The sequence below is a fragment of the Ipomoea nil genome, unplaced genomic scaffold, assembly GCF_001879475.1.
Source record: "Ipomoea nil cultivar Tokyo-kokei standard unplaced genomic scaffold, Asagao_1.1 scaffold1310, whole genome shotgun sequence".
In the NCBI taxonomy this organism is placed as follows: Eukaryota; Viridiplantae; Streptophyta; class Magnoliopsida; order Solanales; family Convolvulaceae; genus Ipomoea; species Ipomoea nil.
Window position 1 is genome coordinate 1,528,473 of NW_017617738.1, and position 19,670 is coordinate 1,548,142.

Genomic DNA, 19,670 nt, shown 5'->3' on the forward strand with positions numbered 1-19,670 from the left:
CTTATTCACAGCAAAAGCAAGGTCCGGACGAGTAACGGTGAAATCCTGAAGGGCACCCGCCAAACTCCGATATTGAGCCGGTCAGCGTACGGCGTCGTAGAGTTCTCGTCGGACCGAGCCACCGAGATAGGCGTCACCAAGGCTTTGCAGTCCACCATGCCGGCGCGCTTCAGAATATCCTCCATGTAGCGTTGTTGAGACAAAAGCATACCTTCATCGTGAGGAACCGTCTCAATACCAAGAAAGAAGGAAGGGGAACCCATGTCCAGAACCTTGAACTCACGAGCTATCTTGGTCACTAACTCAGTCACACGCACAGAATCCGAACCCATAACTAGTATGTCGTTTACATAGACGAGCAAATATAACTGCACCGAACTAGTAGAGTAAATGAACAAAGACACGTCATTCTTAGACGGAAAAAAGCCAGCTGTGAATAAGAAATCATGCAGCCGAGCGAACCAGACCCGAGGTGCCTTCTTAAGACCAAAAAGAGAACGCTGCATAAAACACACATGGTTAGGAAAAGCCTTATACTCGTAACCCAGTGGTTGACGCATGTAGACAGTCTCGGACAGATTCCCATTAAGGAATGCGTTATGATTCTTATGAATATCCAACTGCCGAATGGACCAGCCCCTTGGAACCGCCAAAGAGAGAAGCAACCACACCGTCACCCTTCCGTTTAGTACGGAAGACCCATTTACAACCACCCACGTTCATACCAGGCTCAAAAGAGAGAAGAGTTGGATAGCGCCCGATAACTAATACCAGATGAGGAATGTATTATCTGATAGATTCAATAAACAGAAATACAAGAGAGATATGGAAGAGTAGTAGTAGAGTCCTACTAATAACATATTCCTAACAATATACACGGGTACGAGGAATAACTTTTATAAGTACCTTTTATTACGATATCTATTTTCTTTTTCTTTTTTTTTTTTTAGAAAAAAAGATATTTTAGTAATATTTAAAAAAAAAACAGTATTATTGAATAATTTCATTAAAAAAAATTGGTGCTGTAAAAAAACTAGTAGAAACAGTGAAACCCCATGCTCTTTTTTGACCTTTTTACTACTGTTGACTTCAAAAAATTTCTTCCACAGTGTCTAGGCTTTGCTATGTAGATAGATTATTGGGACAAAGTTAGGGATGACAATGGGCCGGGTGTGGATCGAGTAGGGGTACATCCATCATCCGACCCACTTTATATTTTCTCCATCCATCCCCACCTCCAACCTGCATCGGGTGGACTTTTTCAAAATTCATCCCCACCCCCATCGGGTGCGGGTGCCCACTACGGGTACCCTCCACTTATAATAATATTATTATTTTTTAAATAATAATATTTAAATTACTTACACATAATAAAATAATAAAATTTATTAGTTATACTAAAACATAAAATAATAGAAATATTTAAATATAATAACTAAATTGTTAATTTTTAAAAATAAACTTAGTAGTTTAAATATAAAAATAGTAAAAATTTACATAAAGTTATAGAAATTCTTATAAATAATTACATGGTGAGTCGGGTGGAGTTTTAGACGAATTTTGTACATAGAACTCAAATCCAACCCGATTCATCGCGGATTTACTTTTTCAAGACCAACACCCGATCTACCACCCAATACCACCCAAAAAAACGCGATCCATGCGAGGTGAATTCGGGTGGATATCCACGGGGGGAATTGAAATTGCCATCCCTAGACAAAGTAGGTATAAATTGTACGGAGTAGCATATTATAGTTTATTTTGTGAACTAACTAACCCACATGAATTGCTTTATTTATTTATTTATTTATTTTATTTCTCCCATTTGCATGGATTATGTTTCCAAGTACCCCAAAAAACACTAATCCTATATATATATATATATATATATATATATATATATATATATATAGAAGAGGGCTCATATGTGGTCATGTCATTAGGTGTGGCGGTGTGGTTGTATCTGTGTCGTTGAATCAGTTTAATCTAACGGCAGCGGCTAATTCTGAGGATTTGAGGATTTTCGCGCGTGGGGGTGTTATGGTAATTACAGTGGCCATTTATAGCAGCCGGGTTCCAGAATACACCAACAGTGTTGACAACATGCACTAATAGTGTAATAAAACACACCACAGTGAAATACACCAATAGTGTATTTTTGAACATTGTATGATGTATTTATTCATATCTAATGACGTGTTTTTGGTGATGCGTACCTAATTTGTGTATGTTTTTTGTTGTGCATTTCATAACATGGATTGTGTATATTTGTATAACAATTGGTGCGGCCGCACTGACCACACGGGAAGGCGTTGCTGCACCTGAACTTGGCACCAATGGAAATCTACAAATACACCAGAGTAAGGCTAATAATGCACCAATTACACAAATAAAACACACAACGATGTGATTTTTCCTATTCTGGTGCCTTATGACGAGTTTACCCTTGCAGTTCGCTGGGTAGGAAAATATGCGCGAAAATACTGGAATAATCTTGTTTAATGTGATACATTAGATCTATCTAATCTAATGGCATGTAATTGACCATATGACCACACCTAACAACATGGTCACATGTGATCACCCCTATATATATATATATATATATATATATATATATATATATATATATATATATATATCCAGGCAATTGGTCCTTAAAAGTTGGCTTTGTCATTAACATTTATACTGCAGTGCAGTTGCAACTCCGTCCTCATCTAGTTTGATCACTAGTTGTACATACATAACTATTAACTTGTACAGACTTGATTCACTGGTTCAATAGTTGAGAAAATAAACCAATGTTTAAAACTCAACAATGATAATGTAAAAATTTTGACCAAAATAAACAAATACCTTGTACACGTCAGTATTTGACCTTATTACTGAGTCACCGACTTATCATGATTTAGGAACATTTTCTAAAAGCTTGTCGTTATTTTTTTATCCTTCTTTTCTTTCCTTTTCACATGAACAGTAAAAGCTGACGAAAATATATAATCAGAAGGAATCTTCTTCACTCTTTCCCATAGTAAAAATCAAAACTGCCATGGCTAAATTGTGATGGTCAGAAGAAATCAAACGGCGCCGTATGATGGCTGGAGCCGTCACCCGGATGCGACGTCGTCTTGTGTCTCCGAATCCCGGGGACCGAGGGAGGCGTCACCGATCTTATAAGCGCGAAATTCAAGCCCTTAAAAAACGGGTGGGTCTTCACGTCGGCCGACCCGCGCCTCGCCCCGAGTCGCCTTGTCGGGTTTCGGTTCAGCAACCCGGAGATCAAATCCCGCGCGTGCATTTCGCTCATCCCAACCGCCGCGTCGTTCGGGAACGTCAAGGGCTTCTGTACTATGTTCCGCAGCGTATCCTCATTCGATGCACCCGCGAACGGAGTTCCTCCGTAGATCATCTCGTACATGAATATCCCGAACGCCCACCAATCCACGGCGTTGCCGTGGGACCCGCCGGAGGCCACCTCAGGCGCCACGTACTCGTGGGTCCCCACGAAGGAGCATGACCGGGCAGTGATCGGCTCCGCCACGAACATCCGGCTGTTGGACACTGTCTGGATTTTCTTCGACCGGAAAAGCCGGTCGGAAAAGCAAGAAAAAGGGGTTCTTATACGTGTCGCCGCCGGCGACGTTTGCGGGTACACGGAAATGTCCGGCGACTGTGACTCCACAGCCGGCATTATTGCGTCGGAGCAAAGAGATAGATCAAAATCCGTCAGCATAATATGACCGTCCGATCTAACCAACACATTTTCCGGCTTTAAATCCCTGTAAATTATTCCTAATAGGTGAAGGTACTCTAGCGCCACCAAAACCTCCGCCGCATAAAACCTGAAAAAGCCCATCCAAATCATAAGTGAAATATTATGATCAAACCCCTACTATTACGTGAAAAATTATAATTATTACATTCTACATAGCCAAAGAGTTGAACCCCCGGCTCATTTAGTCACATATTGCTAAATTTGGCCCTTATTGACTTTAATTTTGTCTAACTATCCTAGTCACATGGTGTTGAACTTGATCCTTATAGACTTTTGTTCAACAACATTCTAGCCACGTAACGCTAGACTTGACCGTTATCCACCTCAGTTCAATAATTCCTAGCCACATGGTACTAGACTTGACTCTTACCGGCCTTAGCCCAACAATTTCCTTATAAATTATTATTACATTTTCGAGAGTTAGGATGCTGAACTGAGCCCTTATGGACTTCCGTTCAACAATCTCTTAGTTACTTGATGCTAGACTTGACCCTTATTTACTTTCGTTCAACAATCATAACTACATGATGTTAGACTTGGTATTTATCAACCTCTGTCTAAGGGCCTTCTAACCGTATGGGGTTAGACTTGGCCTCTGTCCAACAATCCTTACTCATATGCATATGGTGCTTAGAGACAACATAAAAGGACAAGAAATTGTTAGTACCTAGCAGAGCTTAGAGAGAAGCGCTTGTGAGGCAGTTTGTGTCTGAGAGAATGCAAATCGCCGCCGGGACAGTACTCCATAACCACACAACTGAAATGGGAGACTTGGAATTCGGCGTAGAGGGTAGGCAAAAAGGGGTGGTTTAACATTCGCAAGATTTTCCGCTCCGTTTCCGCTCTCCGAACCTTATTCTTCACCGCCAACGCCTCATTGTCCACCACCTTCATGGCGTAGAGCCGCGCCCTCGCCTCCTCGTCTCCGCCGCCGCGGAGCCGGCAGAGGTACACCTTCCCGATGTCCCCGCTGCCGATCTGCCGGAGAAGGCTGAAGTCTCTGAAGCTCGGCCCGGCCGGCCTCACAGCAGAAGACTCTGCGGCGGTAGAGCCGCTGATGGTTTGAAACGAAGAATCCGAAGAGCGGCGGCGCGGCATGAGCGTGGCCGGATTATGCTCCTCCGGCGAGTTGGTGAGGATCTCAAAGGAGAGACGACTGAAGCTGGTGCAGTGGCTCTGATCGCTACCACTGCTCATTGAGCTTTTGCCGGAGTTCACGCCTTCGGAAATGCTGAGGTCGTCGGGAAAACAACTGATTAAATCTAACATTATTCTTAAGGAAAGATGACAAAACACATAACAACCGGCGGCCGCCGGCGAATCAATGAATTGGAATACAGAGATTTGGAGTGTCAATTGAAATCAGTGATTGGCGTGTTCAGGAAAGGAGAAACAATAATATAAAGATTAGAGCGAGAGAGCGTTTCCCCTAGAGGGAGAGAGTTATGGATGTGGAACTTCTGAACATGAGCTGGCTGGCTGGCAATGGTTTTATCGTTGGGTTATAAGGGTAGGGGTGAAACGGGCAATTTATATCATTCACCAGAGTTCACGTAATATTATTAACCATGAATTGAAATAATGAGGTATAAAATTACAATACAACACAAGACACATACATATGTTATAGAGTTAATTTCATCGGAGGTCCCTTGTCTTTGGTGGCAATTCTAAATTTAGTCACAGACTATTATTTTTGTCATTTTACATACCAGACTATCGTTTTTTGGACATTTTTAGTCATTCTCATGATTTTTTCTATTTTTAGTAAGGACATTTTTGTCTCTTCATATTTTTCTTTTGTTATTTTTCCAGTTTCAACCAGTTTAATTGGTTTAGAACTTTAGGTATCATCTGATTTTTAGTAACCATATTTTTCAACCAATTTTTAGTAAAGTACTAAACCAATTAAACTGGTTGAAACCGGAAAAATAACAAAAGAAAAATATGAAGAGACAAAAGTGCCCTTACTAAAAATAGAAAAAAAAATCATGAGAATGACTAAAAGTGTCCAAAAATGATAGTTTGGGATGTAAAATGGCAAAAACAATAGTCTAGGACTAAATTTGAAATTGCCACCAAAGACAAGGGATCTCCGGTAGAATTAACTCTATGTTATATATTTAGGTACATAATTAGTATTCATAGGCCCAAGATTTCACAACACATGACACATACATCCATAACATAAGACACAATTACTAATTTATTTCATGTACAGAATTCATATTTTTAAGATACAGAATTTCATAACACAAAACATAAAAAATTCACAACATAAAACACATACACATGCATCATGGTCCACGTTGTAATATGAACCCTAGTCTATTGTATAAGGATTAGGGTGAAACAGTGAATACAGAAAGAGTTTTACTATATGTATTCTCAAATTTACTCTCTAATATGGACGAAGCTGATAGGTCATATCTCTAAAATAAACTCTATCAAGCAAAGCCTTTATTTATATTGTTACATTTTATTGAGTAATTGTTCGGTGAGATAGATCATATCAAGATGAAAATTTAATATTTATACTGCAAAATATAATACTAATCAAAAATAAAGTGTTTGTTACTTATAAGGAAGAGTATAATCAATTGAGGAAAAATGTAATACTTTTAAATCAACATGTAAAAATATTACATTTCCCTCAAAAGGACACTCTCCCTTATAAGTAACAAACACTTTATTCATGATTAGCATTACATTTTCTAGTATAAGTATTACATTTTTATCTTGACCTGACTCGTCTCACGAACGAGGATCTGTGAGATGATCTCACATAAATTTTTGCCTTTTAATTCACTTTAAATAAGGAGTAGTCAGCCAACTACCATGTAATGTAATACCATCCCGGTTACTATTTCAAATACGTGGTTATAGGTTGAAATTCGATGATGAAGACTTAAATTCTTTGCACTGAAAATGTTTGAAAAATATAGAATATATACTACTTAGGTGCATAAACGGTGCATAAACCTATAGTTGACTTACGCATATCGGCATATGCATGGTAAATGAACCAAACTATACGAATTTGATGCAATGAATAAGTTTGAGAAATGAATTGAGTATCTTAATAATTGGTTTGAACATATTGTGATGCGAGCATAATTGACTCTTTTTTATTATTTTTTATTTTTTTATATAAATATAAAATTATATATATTGCTAATATGTTTTCTATTTTTTTGAAATAATATTTGTATATTATAAACTGGTCATAACTGAGATGTAATGTTTAGTTTTGTTACAATACTTAATTGTAAAATATTTATTATTACACATTTTTATGTAAAAAAAATAGAGGTAAAAATTGGAGAAGTTCTTAGTTACAAATGTGGTATATATTTAGTTTCTTAGTTAAATTTATGTGACATATTATTAGTGGTAGATTTAATTCTTAGGGGCTAAATATTCTATTACTTATAATAACTGAAAGACTAAATATATATACATAATGAATAATTGAAAAACTATATTTGTACTACAGTCACAAATTGAATGACTTAAAAGTGCTACTTTTCAAAAAAATAAATAAAAAAATTATTGAGTCTATTTGAGTCAACATTGAATATTTTGAACTCAAATAGGTCAAATTTATACTCATAAAATTAGAACTTAATCAAGCTCAAGTTTTTATTTTTAAAATCGGGTTGAGTTTCCGAATTTAATTATTCGAGCTTAGTTATGTTTGATTAGACTCTTACCACCAGTAGAAATAGGGGGTGTTTCGCAGTATTGTAAAAATCCCGCCTAAGCAACGATTAATCGGTGGCAAGGTTCTAGGCACTGGCCGACCGCCTAGCGTATCACCATAATTGGTAGTCTAGGCGGCTGGCTGGTTAGGTGGCCGATTGAGTTACCTAGGCACCGACTAGGTCGCTTAGTCGGTCATTTTTTTAATGGGTTATTTAACTCAAAATGATAATATCGTTTTGAGCGAAATAACTCAAATTGTTCAAACTCTACATTTTTAGGTTAATATTTAATATTTTAGTATTAACTATTAAAGTATTAAATAGTTTATAATTATCAAGTCTTGAAAAATTAAAAAAATTTAAACAAATTTTTTTAAAATAATAAAAAAAAATACACAGGCGCTGATTAATCGCCGCCTAGGCGCCATAGCGCTAGGTCCCCCCCAAGTGTCCGAGGAGCGCCTAGCGATTTTTTCAACCATGGTGTTTGGCAAACAGTTGTTAGCTGATTGTGTTACTGTGTTTGATTAGTTGATAACATTAACTGATTGTAAAAAGATGTTTGGTAAATTAGTTGTTAGCTGATAGTTGATTACATGTAAAATGAATTTCTCAAACAACTTATCGAAAAAGCTACTTTGAGCAGCTTTTTAAATTTTAATATTTTGAAACAATAAACTGTTACCAAAAAAAATATATTAATTAATCAAACATTTATATTGAATGTTTAAACAAGTCAAACAGTTAATAGTGATCAAATTAGCCAAAATTAAATGATAAGCTAATTATGTTACCAAACATTCCTAATGTGTTGCTTGTGAACTGTTTAACGACAAATTATATTATGCACCGCGGTGCATAATCGATTATGCACCGCGCGTCTTTTTTTTTTTTAAATGAAAATTAACAGTGTTTATTTCCGCCGTTTCGCACCCTTTTACAAAAAGTAACCCTGTTATTCAGTGTCATTTTGTATACACTGCAGTTTCAGTTGAACACAACTACAGTTTCATTTCGATATAACTATAGTTTCATTCGATATTTTATAGACTCAAATATGTGAAAATGTTATTTAATTTTATTTTATATACACTATAGTTTTATTAAAACACAATTACATGATCATTTTGATATAATTACAGCTTCATTGTAAAATATACACTCAAATATGTGAAATGTTATTCAGTTTCAGTTTATATACACTGCAGTTTCAGTTCACTATAACTATAGTATCATTTTGATATAACTGCAGTGTCGGTTTGGATATAATGTAGTGTCAGTTAGTGTTTAATACACCAAACAAACGGACTCCGTTAACTCTAACGGCGGGCCGTTTCTTTACTTAAAGAAACGGCGCCGTATATGGGCCGCGGTGCATAATTGATTATGCTATGCACCGCGGTCTATAATATAACAACTGTTGTTTAACTGAGAACAACAAAGAAGTTTAATTATATTCTTTTAATGGGCTAATATGATGGAACCTCAACTACGTACAAGATTCACTAAAAGAGGAACGTTATGCTGTGTAACCGTGTGCACCATGCAAAGTGCACACGATTCAAATCCATAATTTCTATATTATGAATTCATAATTTCTAAACTATAAATTCATAATTTCTATATTATAGATTCATAATTTATATACTGTAGATTCATAATTTTTAATCCGTAGATTCATTATTTAAATACAATAGATTTATAATTTTTATACAGTAGATTCATAATTTTTATATTGCAGATTCATAATATCAGTACTGTAGATTCATAATTTCTGTACTGTAGATTCATAATTTCTAAACTGTATAGTTATCAAATTATGAATATATAGTTCTGTGATTTGTGAATACAGAGTTCAACAATTGGGAATATGAACATCTAAAATTATGAACATAGAGTTCTGTAATTGTGAATATAGAGTTCAGTAATTATGAATATGAAGTTAAAAAATTATGAATATATATCTTTATAATTATGAACATATAGTTCAGTAATTATGAAAACATATAACAGTGTGCACCATGCATGGTGCACACGGTTACACAGCATAATTTGTCACTAAAAGAGCATCCATAGTAGTTGAAAATTTGTACGATTTTTAAGAGTGACATGTAGGAGAGAGATAAGTTGGGAGAGAAAAAAAAAAGAGAAAAAAAAAAGTCATGCCGCGTTTAAAAAAAAAAAAACAAAAAACAAAAGAGTGGCCGCCAGCTTTGACGCGTCCCAGCGGGCGCGAAGTTGCGCCAAATGCGCTATTCCGTGATTTTATTTATTTATTGTTTGTTCCCCTCCTGCAAAGAACCAAGGTTTTGCAGGAGGAAAATTCAGCCAAAATCCATTCCTCCCATCAGCCAAAATCCATTGCTATTGTTCTAAAAATCATCTAAAATGCACTACTAAGGATGATCTAATGTAGTTAGGAGAGATCAATTATTCAATCATCATCATATCATTGACCAAGGTCTATTTTGCAAGGTGGACCCTTATCCAAAACAATATTATTTTGTAGCTTACATAAATAATGTCTTTAGTCAATAGTTATTGCGTGGACCGTGGTCCACATAGCTGTGTGGACTACGATCATAAAATGATGTCGTTTCACGTAATTTTTTTTTTTCATGCGATCCATTGCAACATACATTTTTATAACTCATAATTTACATTATTCTAACTCATAAAATACACAATATCTCCATTAATCTGAACTGCATATCAAGGTTAAGAACTTCTTCGGTGCTCGGGATGAAGCAAACATGCTCCATTATCAGATAAATTGTTTCACCTTATGAAAGAAGATCTCGCCAAATAAACGAAAGGAAAACTTGCTAAAGACACGAGAGGAAATAACTCGCAAACGAAACGAGAGGAAATAACTTTAACAAAACAACATATGAAAATCAAATCTAAAACAACCAAAACAAATCCTAAACACCAAACCACTAACATATATATATATATATATATATATATATATATATATATATATATATATATATATATAATTTATTGAACCGTTGAAAAAGGTAAAGAAGCTTGGATCTGGAGTTGGAGATGGCGAGAGACAGTGGTGAAGGAGGAGGAAACGTCGGTGAGGGGCCGGAGGAGATGGTGGCGGTCGAAGAGAGGCGGGAGGAGGTGCCGGTAGCGAAGGAGAGGCCGAATGATAGACGATTGAGAGACAGTCGGATCATGGAATAGGGAAAGAAACGAGAGGAGGTCGGTGCCGCCTCCATAAAACGAGCGGAGGCGGCAGCGAATCAATGGAGGATAAACATTGTTGGTTTATTATTATTATTTTTAAAATTTACCCATTATTGATTTAAGAATAATTTTAAAAAAAAATATTTTGGTCCTTGGTTGCATAGTTAGCTTACAAGTCAATTTTAATTTGTTTGACTTGGTTAAACAACCAAGCAATATGAGTGTTTGGTTAATATGCTTTTTGTAACAGTTTATTGCACCAAAATGTTAAAATTCAAAAAGCTTTCGATCAGCTTTTTGAGAAAAAATAAATTATAACCTTAAATTTTATTTTGCATATAATCAACTATCACCTAATTTACCAAACATTTTTTTTACAATCAATTAATACTATCAGATAGTCAAACCCTCTAACCCAATCCACTTACATCTATTTGCTAAACACCGCCTTTTTCTTATTTAGTTTTTTAAAAAACGTGTCAAATACAATTATGCCTTACAAAATTAATCAGTGAATATTTAAAATGTTGATTATCTTTATCTTCTTTATATTATTATATATAATTATATATAATTATATATAATTGAATGATGGTGAGGATCCGTTACAGGTTAGTCTTAATACTGTGGACTTATGGGTACAGGTTTCGGACATCCCCCAGGGATACTGTACGGTTAAAGTGTTGGAAAGAATTGGACACTATGTTGGGGTGTTCTTGCGCTATGATGAACGAAATTTTGAGAGACAATGGACTTCCTTCTATAGAGTTAGAGTCACCCATGATGTCTCAAACCCCTTGAAGCGGCGGATGAAGATGATTCTGAGAGATGGGTCCTGGACATGGATTAATTTCAAATATGAACGCCTCCACATGTTTTGCTTTTTTTTTTTTTGTGGACGAATGGACCATACGGACAAATTTTGCTTACAAGCTCGCCGTTCGTTGTTGAGATCAGAACAATATCCGTTTGGGGCGTCGATGAGGGTGGGGGGTACAAATTCGGCCAAGGTGTTGGGGGAAAAATGGTTTCAACTAGGCCAAGAGAGGAGGCGTGAGATTGGCTATGGGAGTGGGAGAGGGGGAATGTCGGTGGGAGTTGGGGTTGGAAGGAGTGAGCAAACTCGGGTGGAGGTGTCTCAACCTACGGCTCGGGTGGGTTCGGATATCGGCGGTGTGGGTGGGTTGGGCAGTGAGGGCGTTGGCGGTGAGGGGGTGGGGGTTCGGGTTGATCCGAAAAGAAGGAGGACGGAAATTGGGGAGGTGAGTGCTTTGAATGGGGACATGGTTGTTGATTCTGATTCTTTGATGGCGGGACCTGTGGATCAGGTCCGCTGGTCCCAATGAGTACCTTAAGTTGGAACTATCGTGGCTTGGGTAATCCACAGACAGTTCGCGAGATTGAGGACATGGTGTCCTCTAAGAAACCCGACTTTGTATTTCTCATAGAAACCAAGGTTGACCGTGATCATGCGGAGCGCCTTCGGGTTAAACTTGGTTTTGATGGACTTTTTTGTATTGACAGTTCTGGTTTGAGTGGTGGATTGGCTTTGTTGTGGAGAGCAAATAATACAGCGAGATTGATTAGTTATTCCACAAACTATGTGGATGTTGAGGTGACTATGCCGGGGTTTGAGAAGTGGAGAATGACTGGATTTTATGACTTTTCGCAGAGGGGTCAGAGGAGAGACTCGTGGAGTCTTATTCGTACCTTAGCTGGCAGATCAAATCTACCATGGGTGATGATTGGAGACTTTAATGATTTACTTTTTCAATCTGAGAAGCGGGGTGGAAACCCTCATCCTCTGAGTTTATTGCATGGATTCGGTGAGACTATAGAGGAATGTGGATTAGCGCAGATGCCAATGATGGGATATCCGTTTACATGGGAAAAAGGAAAAGGCACACCGAATTGGATAGAGGAAAGGTTAGACAAGGTCTTGACTAGCCAAAGATGGCGGGAGATTGTGCCGGATGCTAGTGTGCAAAATATATTAACCCGAAAGTCCGATCATTCTGCTCTTTTCCTTGGGATTCTGAATCTTCGGGAAAGGACGGGTGGTCTGAGAAGAGGGTTTCGTTTTGAGATGGCATGGCTGCATGATGAAGGATGTAGGGATGTGGTGGAGAAGGCATGGAACGATGGCGCAGGAAGGGGGTTGCAAGAATGTATCTCTGTTTGTGGACATCGTTTATCGCGTTGGGGAGGAGAGCATTTTCATAAGTTTGGTGAGCGGATCAGAAACCTGCGGAAGGAACAGTTGCGTCTGAGGGGGTGTAATGATCCGGTCTCATTGGCTGAGTTCCAACGTTTGGAGAAGTGCCTATGTCGTATTGAGGCCCAGGAGGACACATACTGGAGGCAGAGAGCCAAGCAGCATTGGCTAAAGAACGCGGATGCTAACACGAAATACTACCACAGGTATGCATCTCATCGCAAGAAAAAGAATACTATTTTAAAAATTATGAATGGTAGTGGGGATTGGGTGGAGGGTGAAGCCATGAGGAACGTTATCTACGACAATTATAAGACTATCTTTACCTCTGACTCCCCAAGAGATAGTGGGGAATTCTTTGGAAGTATAGCCTCTCGGGTATCACAAGTACAGAATGAGTTGCTCTTGCGGCCCTTTGATGCTAGTGAGGTAAAGAGTGCTCTATTTTCAATGTTTCCTGACAAAGCACCAGGACTGGATGGAATGAATCCGGGCTTCTACCAGCATTTTTGGGATATAGTGGGTGGTGATGTATCGACCTATATTGTGAATTGTCTTAATACTCGCTCGTTTCCAACTTGCCTGAATGATACAAATATAATATTGATCCCAAAGAAGAAAACCCCTGAGATGGTCTCGGATTATAGACCGATAGCTCTGAGTAACGTGGTGTACAGGATTATGGCTAAGGTTATAACTGCCAGGATGAAACCGCTTATGGGGGATATTATATCTGACACCCAAAGTGCTTTTATTTCTGACAGGCTAATAACGGATAATATTTTGATTGCTGCTGAGGTAGGACATTTTTTGAATAGAAAACAATGTGGAGTCACAGGGTGGGGGGCTTTGAAACTGGATATGGCTAAAGCCTATGACCGAGTGGAGTGGCCCTTCCTGCGTGGTATGATGTTAGCATTGGGCTTTGATGAAAGGTGGGTGGATTTGATAATGCTGTGTGTGACCTCAGTTTCATATAGTATACTGGTTAGTGGACCACGAAGTGACCAGATTGTTCCGACTCGTGGATTAAGGCAGGGTGACCCACTGTCACCTTATCTCTTTATTATTTGTGCTGAGGGACTTTCATTGTTACTACAGCAGGCACAATTGAGAGGAGATCTACACGGGTGCAGAGTAGCTAGGGGAGCCCCCCCTATATCTCACTTATTTTTTTGCAGATGATAGCTTGCTCTTTTTTAGAGCAACTGCGCAGGAAGCCAATGTGGTGAAACAGTGTTTATCGGTGTATGAGGAAATGTCTGGGCAAGCAGTGAATTACTATAAGTCAAGTATTTGCTATAGTAAGAATACGCGGGATGAGCACAGAGAGGAGGTTGTCAGTATTTTGAGAGTGGTTCAGGCTCCGAATTTTGGGAGGTATTTAGGACTCCCATCGTTTGTGGGCAGGAATAGGAGAGCAGTGTTCTCATATATTGATGATAAGGTAAGACAGCGGATTGGGTCCTGGAATAAGAAATTGCTTTCACAGGCGGGTAAGGAAGTCTTGTTGAAAAGTGTGGCACAGTCTATGCCCACCTTTTCTATGAGTGTCTTTTTACTACCTATGAATACTTGCACAGCCATTGAGAGAGCTATGAATCGTTACTGGTGGAGATCTAAGGATGATCAGGGCATCCATTGGAAGGCATGGGATAAATTATGCATCCCTAACAAGTATGGGGGATTGGGCTTTAAAGAATTACATGCCTTTAATTTAGCTATGCTGGGGAAACAGGCCTGGCGTTTACTCACCAAACCTGAATCACTGGTTTCCAGAATATATAAAGCCAGGTACTATCCTAAAGGGACATTCTTTGATGCTTGTATAGGAAATAACCCAAGTTACTGCTGGCGTAGTATTATGGCTGCACATGAATTAATTTGTGGGGGAGTCAGACGCAGGATTGGGAATGGGAAAGGAACTCTTATCTGGGATCATCCATGACTTCAGGATGAGAATAATGCGAAAATAATCACTGACAAACCACCATATTTGGCACAGGCAACTGTAATGGGATTAATAGATTAAGAAACGGCGGCCTGGGACCAGGATATTTTGACTGATATTTTCATTCCGGAGGATGTGACACGGATAAATACCAGTGTCACCAGATTATGAGGATATGTGGTATTGGCATGGTGATATAGCAGGTGAATATTCGGTTAAAAGCGGTTACTGGCAAATAGTGGGAAATTATGTACAGACGACAGGGATGTTTGATAAATGGCCCAAATTATGGAAGCTCAGAGTACCCCCGAGATGGAAAACATTTTTATGGAGAGCCTTGAATAATATATTGCCCACAACAACGAACCTCATTATAAAGAGAGTGGAGATTAGCCCAGCATGTGCTATGTGTGGGATTATGCATGAGAATGTTATGCACTCTTTGGTTGAATGTGATTATACAAGGAACATTTGGGCACAATCTCGCCTTCCAATCCCCAGTACTATCACAGATATTTTCCATGTTTGGTTTAATGACATATTAAATATTCTAGATGATGATGAAATTATTTATGCAGTAGGCCTACTATACTATATATGGCGAGCGAGGAATGGAGCTGTGTGGGATGCATACTTGCCCAGACCACAAAAGATAATTGCAACTGTAACCACAGCGATCCGGGCATGGCAAATAGCACACCCGGACCGCCTGAAGCAGCAACGTGCTCCGCGTGGACTGGCCACGGTAATCCCCGAGCAGCACCAAGGTGCGGCATTGCAGCCTGCTGCCGTTCTGCCCACACCCCTTGCGGCTGCCTCCGTACGGAAGAGATGTTACTTTGTCGCGGCCTTTTTCCAGGCCACAAGTAAGGCCGCTGTTGGGGCAATTTTCCTAGACGGACAGGGATCGTATATCACAGCTCTACAGGCGCCATTGATAGACTGTTTTTCCCCGCTTATGGCAGAAGCAATTGCATGTAAAGAAGTATTATCCTGGCTATGGGATCGTGGAGAGAGATCGGTAGACATACTAACGGACTGTTTGTCACTACAACAGTATTTATCGCAACCGAAGGAAACACCACGTTCGTACCTCGGCTATGCCATTGACACCTGCAGAAACCGGATGGTTTCCTTTGATTATGTTTCAGTTAATTATGTTCCTAGATCAGATAATTGTTTAGCACATATTTTAGCCACTTCGGCCTTTAATTATTCAGCACCTATGTACTCGGACAGTGGTCCGCCATACCCTATTTCAGCATATTTCCAATGAATGCCGCCCAGGCTCTTTTCAAAATATATAATAAAGCAGAATCTAGCAACAAAATTTTTCCTCCCTAGTGTGAATGCATTTTGATAGAAACATGATTATCAATTATGAACGCATTAATTGTGTGGGTAGATGTATTTATACATTTTTTTGAAGTTATTATTACGTATTTATATTTTATTATTATAGCTCTATCTCTCTATATATTAAAGCATAATGAAATATGGAAAAAAGTTTATTGTGTTAGAATTTATTGATAAAGTTTTATATTTAATATAATTTGTGTATATATTCAATTAAACCTCAATTATAATTAATTTGACTCCACATATATAAAGAGGAGATTTTAGATATAAAATAAATATAATTCTTACATAAATAATCTTTTTCGAATGAATAAGTTTTTGGTGGAGATTTTAGACAAATATCGTCTGTTATTTTACTTACAAGTTTTATTTAAATACGTTAGTTATATAATTAAAGTAGTTATTTCAAATTCAAATTTCTTTAAAAAAAATTCAAATTCAAATAATAATACAAGCAACAATAAACTTTCAAATCAACATAATAATAGCATAATTAAACTTTTAAAAATATTAAATATTACATTGTATAGTTATACTTACAATTTTAATCAAACTAATTCTGAGCTCAATAACTCAAATACATTTTTCTGTTTCCACAACCATTAATTTCTTTGCTAATTCAGAGGATGTAAAAAATTTAATTGGTAAATTTATTAAATTAATAATAGTTCATGCATCGCACGAGACAATTACTAGTTTGTATAAACATGTAAGCAAAAAGGCTAGCGCCATTTTTTCCCAGTTGTAACATTAACTACTTTTATTATTATTATTATTATTATTTTTAATACTACTGGCTCTATTAACTACTTAAACTACTCTATTTGACATATTTAATAGAAAATTTAGTTAGAAGTTGAAAATTGGATAAAAGTTTAAAAAGTAGTTATTCAATGCTAAAAGTCAAAAGTTGATAAGATATGTGACTAAAATTCGAAGCGTTTGATAAAATTAATTAAATAAATTCGTGGGTGTAAAAAGATTTTTTTTTTAAAAAAAAAAAAAATGAAAATGACACTTTTTTTCCATGAGTTATATATACTTATAGCACTTTTCCCCCTGAATTATTTAAGTGACAGTTTTTCTCTCTGAAATGTTAAATGGACATACTTACCCTTAAAATAAATATTTCATTTATTTTTCATTTTCAACAAATAATGATCACGATTCAGTTCAAACCGAACAGATACTATAGCAACCAAACCGAAATATTCTGATTACAATTTAAAATTGAAACCCGATATTTAGACTTTATTATAATCGCGAACTGGAACGGTTGGTTCATGTTCCAAACTGAAAAAAGTACATTTAATTGTTGAATTTTAACTATTTTAAAAATTAAAATTAAAATTTTAAAATAAAGTTTGAACCAACAGTTCAAACTGGATATGGAACCATGAACCAGAGGTTCACAATCAAAATCAAATCGCGATCATATATACTTATATGTGAGAATCAGAATAAATGTAAAAAAGAACATACACTATTTGTAAATATTATAATTTTAATTTTAAACTAATGCTAATAGTTGTTCCAATTCGAATTGCCGGTTTACGATTCAGGATCCACTTTTTTTCAATTTATGATTTTAATAAACTTAAATCCAAATATTGGGTTCTCGATCTTATAAATCATAACCGGAAACTTTCAATTCAATTGCTATAGTGTCCGGTTCAGTTAGAATCGAACCGTGGTCATCCCTACGTATAAGCAATAATTTGTTGGAGAAGAAAAATAAATAAAGTGTTTACTTTAAGGGTAGAGATGTATAAATGTTGGAAATCTCGTTGGTATAACCCAATAATAATCCTACAAAATATGGATTATTATTTTTTGTAGAAAGAAGGGAAGGAAAGATGAAGAGATTGACTCGTGTTTGGTGTTGGGTTTATAGAAAGAGTCAAGCGATCACTCTTTCCTTAAAACCTTATTTGCTACCTCCCATAAGTGCTAGGAGCTTTGTAGCCTAATTTTCATAGGATAAAACTTGCTACGATTCAATGTTTGAGCACCAAAACAAGGAATCCGGTGAACTAGAGCAACGGGATGAACACAATTTCAGCTAAGAAGAGAGTAGAAGTAGAGAGTTTTGAGGCTGAAAATATACTTTCGTGTTGTGTAAATTTTCTGCTGCCTCTACCCTCTCTTATATAGGGGTGGGGAATTAAATAGCTTTTAATAAGGCACTTAAGGGAACCCCTACACCTTCTTGTAACAGCAACCATTAACATGGGTTTTAATTCAAAATTTAAAAATTTGAACTCCGTAACAACAGAATTGAAAAAACATGGGTTTTAATTCAAAATTTAAAAATTTGAACTCCGTAACAACAGAATTGAAAACCCACAGGATAGGTTCGTGCAGGTGCCAACGAGATTAGGCTTGGCACCACCCCTGCGCACGAGAGAAAACCTCTATGATATACAATTCAATAAGGTTAAAAAAAGCTCGTATATAAATAGTGGGGCAAATCCTCTTCCCAAACCAATGTGGGACAAAAGCTCACTTTTTCCCTTCATTTTCCAACTCAAATGGGTCTACTTTGAGAATCAATATCTCAATCACCCATTATCCGTTTTGAGCGTACAATATATCAATCTCTTCGTCTCACTACGAAGAACCCAAATCCACTTTGACCCGACCCAAATCGGAAGTGGAACCCACTGATAATTGTATCACAAAATAGCCACTTAACATGTCATTTTATGCTATTTTTTCCAACAATAAACATATATTTTAAGGAAAAAAGGTGTCATTTTCTCAAAAAAAAAAAATAAAAATCTTTATACTAAAGACGATAACATTTTTGTAAAATAAGGGTAAAAGTGAACAAAAATTAAAAATTACAAGGTTTCTTTTAGATGCTATGGAGGGTTGCATTTAAATGCTTCTCCCAAAAAGGTTGAATCCCCAATCCTAAAAGTCCTCACACTCCTACCCGACAGAGCATGTGGGAGGATGTAAGTTACGACATTTAAATGCTTAATAAGACAGTGTGGGAATTATGCTCAAAGGGATCGTTATGCTGTGCAACCGTGTGCACCATGCAAGGTGCACATGGAATTGGATTCATAATTTCTATACTATAGATTTATAAAATCTATTGACGGTAATAATGTTACCGGAAATATATTATAAAGTGACGAATAAGAAATTGACAATAGTTGTATTGCCTTTTGTCTCAGTATAGAAAGTACCGTGTGTCCCCTGCTCAGCTGAGGGAAGTTCTATTTATGCTAGGTCCTAACGGTAACAACATGAAGAGACATCCCTGGGGAGCTGAGCTAACGGCAAGAATATGAAGAGTCATGAATGAGGCGTTGAGGTTTTAACTCTCTCTCATCAATGGTGGCATCAAAGGTGGCTTCAATGACAATAAATGTGACACCTGTTGGATTCTAACCGTTGGAGTTCTGCCCGTTGGGTTCCCATGTGATGCTGAGTCAGATGCTCATTTGTGATCCG

At 37.2% G+C, this 19,670-nt stretch overlaps 3 protein-coding genes across 3 annotated transcripts; 2 read left to right on the forward strand and 1 right to left on the reverse strand.

Annotated features, from left to right (window-relative positions):
* Positions 1-2,650: 2,650 nt before the first annotated feature.
* On the reverse strand, positions 2,651-5,257 carry LOC109185043 (protein kinase PINOID-like). The gene is made up of 2 exons (XM_019335040.1): positions 4,443-5,257; positions 2,651-3,842 (listed from the first exon to the last, which is right to left on the reverse strand). The coding sequence occupies exons 1-2, from the start codon at positions 5,042-5,044 to the stop codon at positions 3,068-3,070; spliced, it is 1,377 nt and encodes a 458-aa protein (XP_019190585.1). The 5' UTR covers positions 5,045-5,257; the 3' UTR covers positions 2,651-3,067.
* A 6,403-nt stretch (positions 5,258-11,660) lies between these two features.
* LOC109185072 lies at positions 11,661-14,843 on the forward strand. Its single transcript, XM_019335069.1, has 4 exons — positions 11,661-12,008; positions 12,068-13,101; positions 13,156-13,882; positions 14,112-14,843. Exons 1-4 carry the CDS (start codon positions 11,661-11,663, stop codon positions 14,841-14,843), a joined length of 2,841 nt encoding a protein of 946 aa, XP_019190614.1.
* Positions 14,844-15,021: 178 nt separating this feature from the next.
* LOC109185073 lies at positions 15,022-16,122 on the forward strand. The gene has a single exon (XM_019335070.1). The coding sequence runs from the start codon at positions 15,022-15,024 to the stop codon at positions 16,120-16,122; it is 1,101 nt and encodes a 366-aa protein (XP_019190615.1).
* Positions 16,123-19,670: the final 3,548 nt, after the last annotated feature.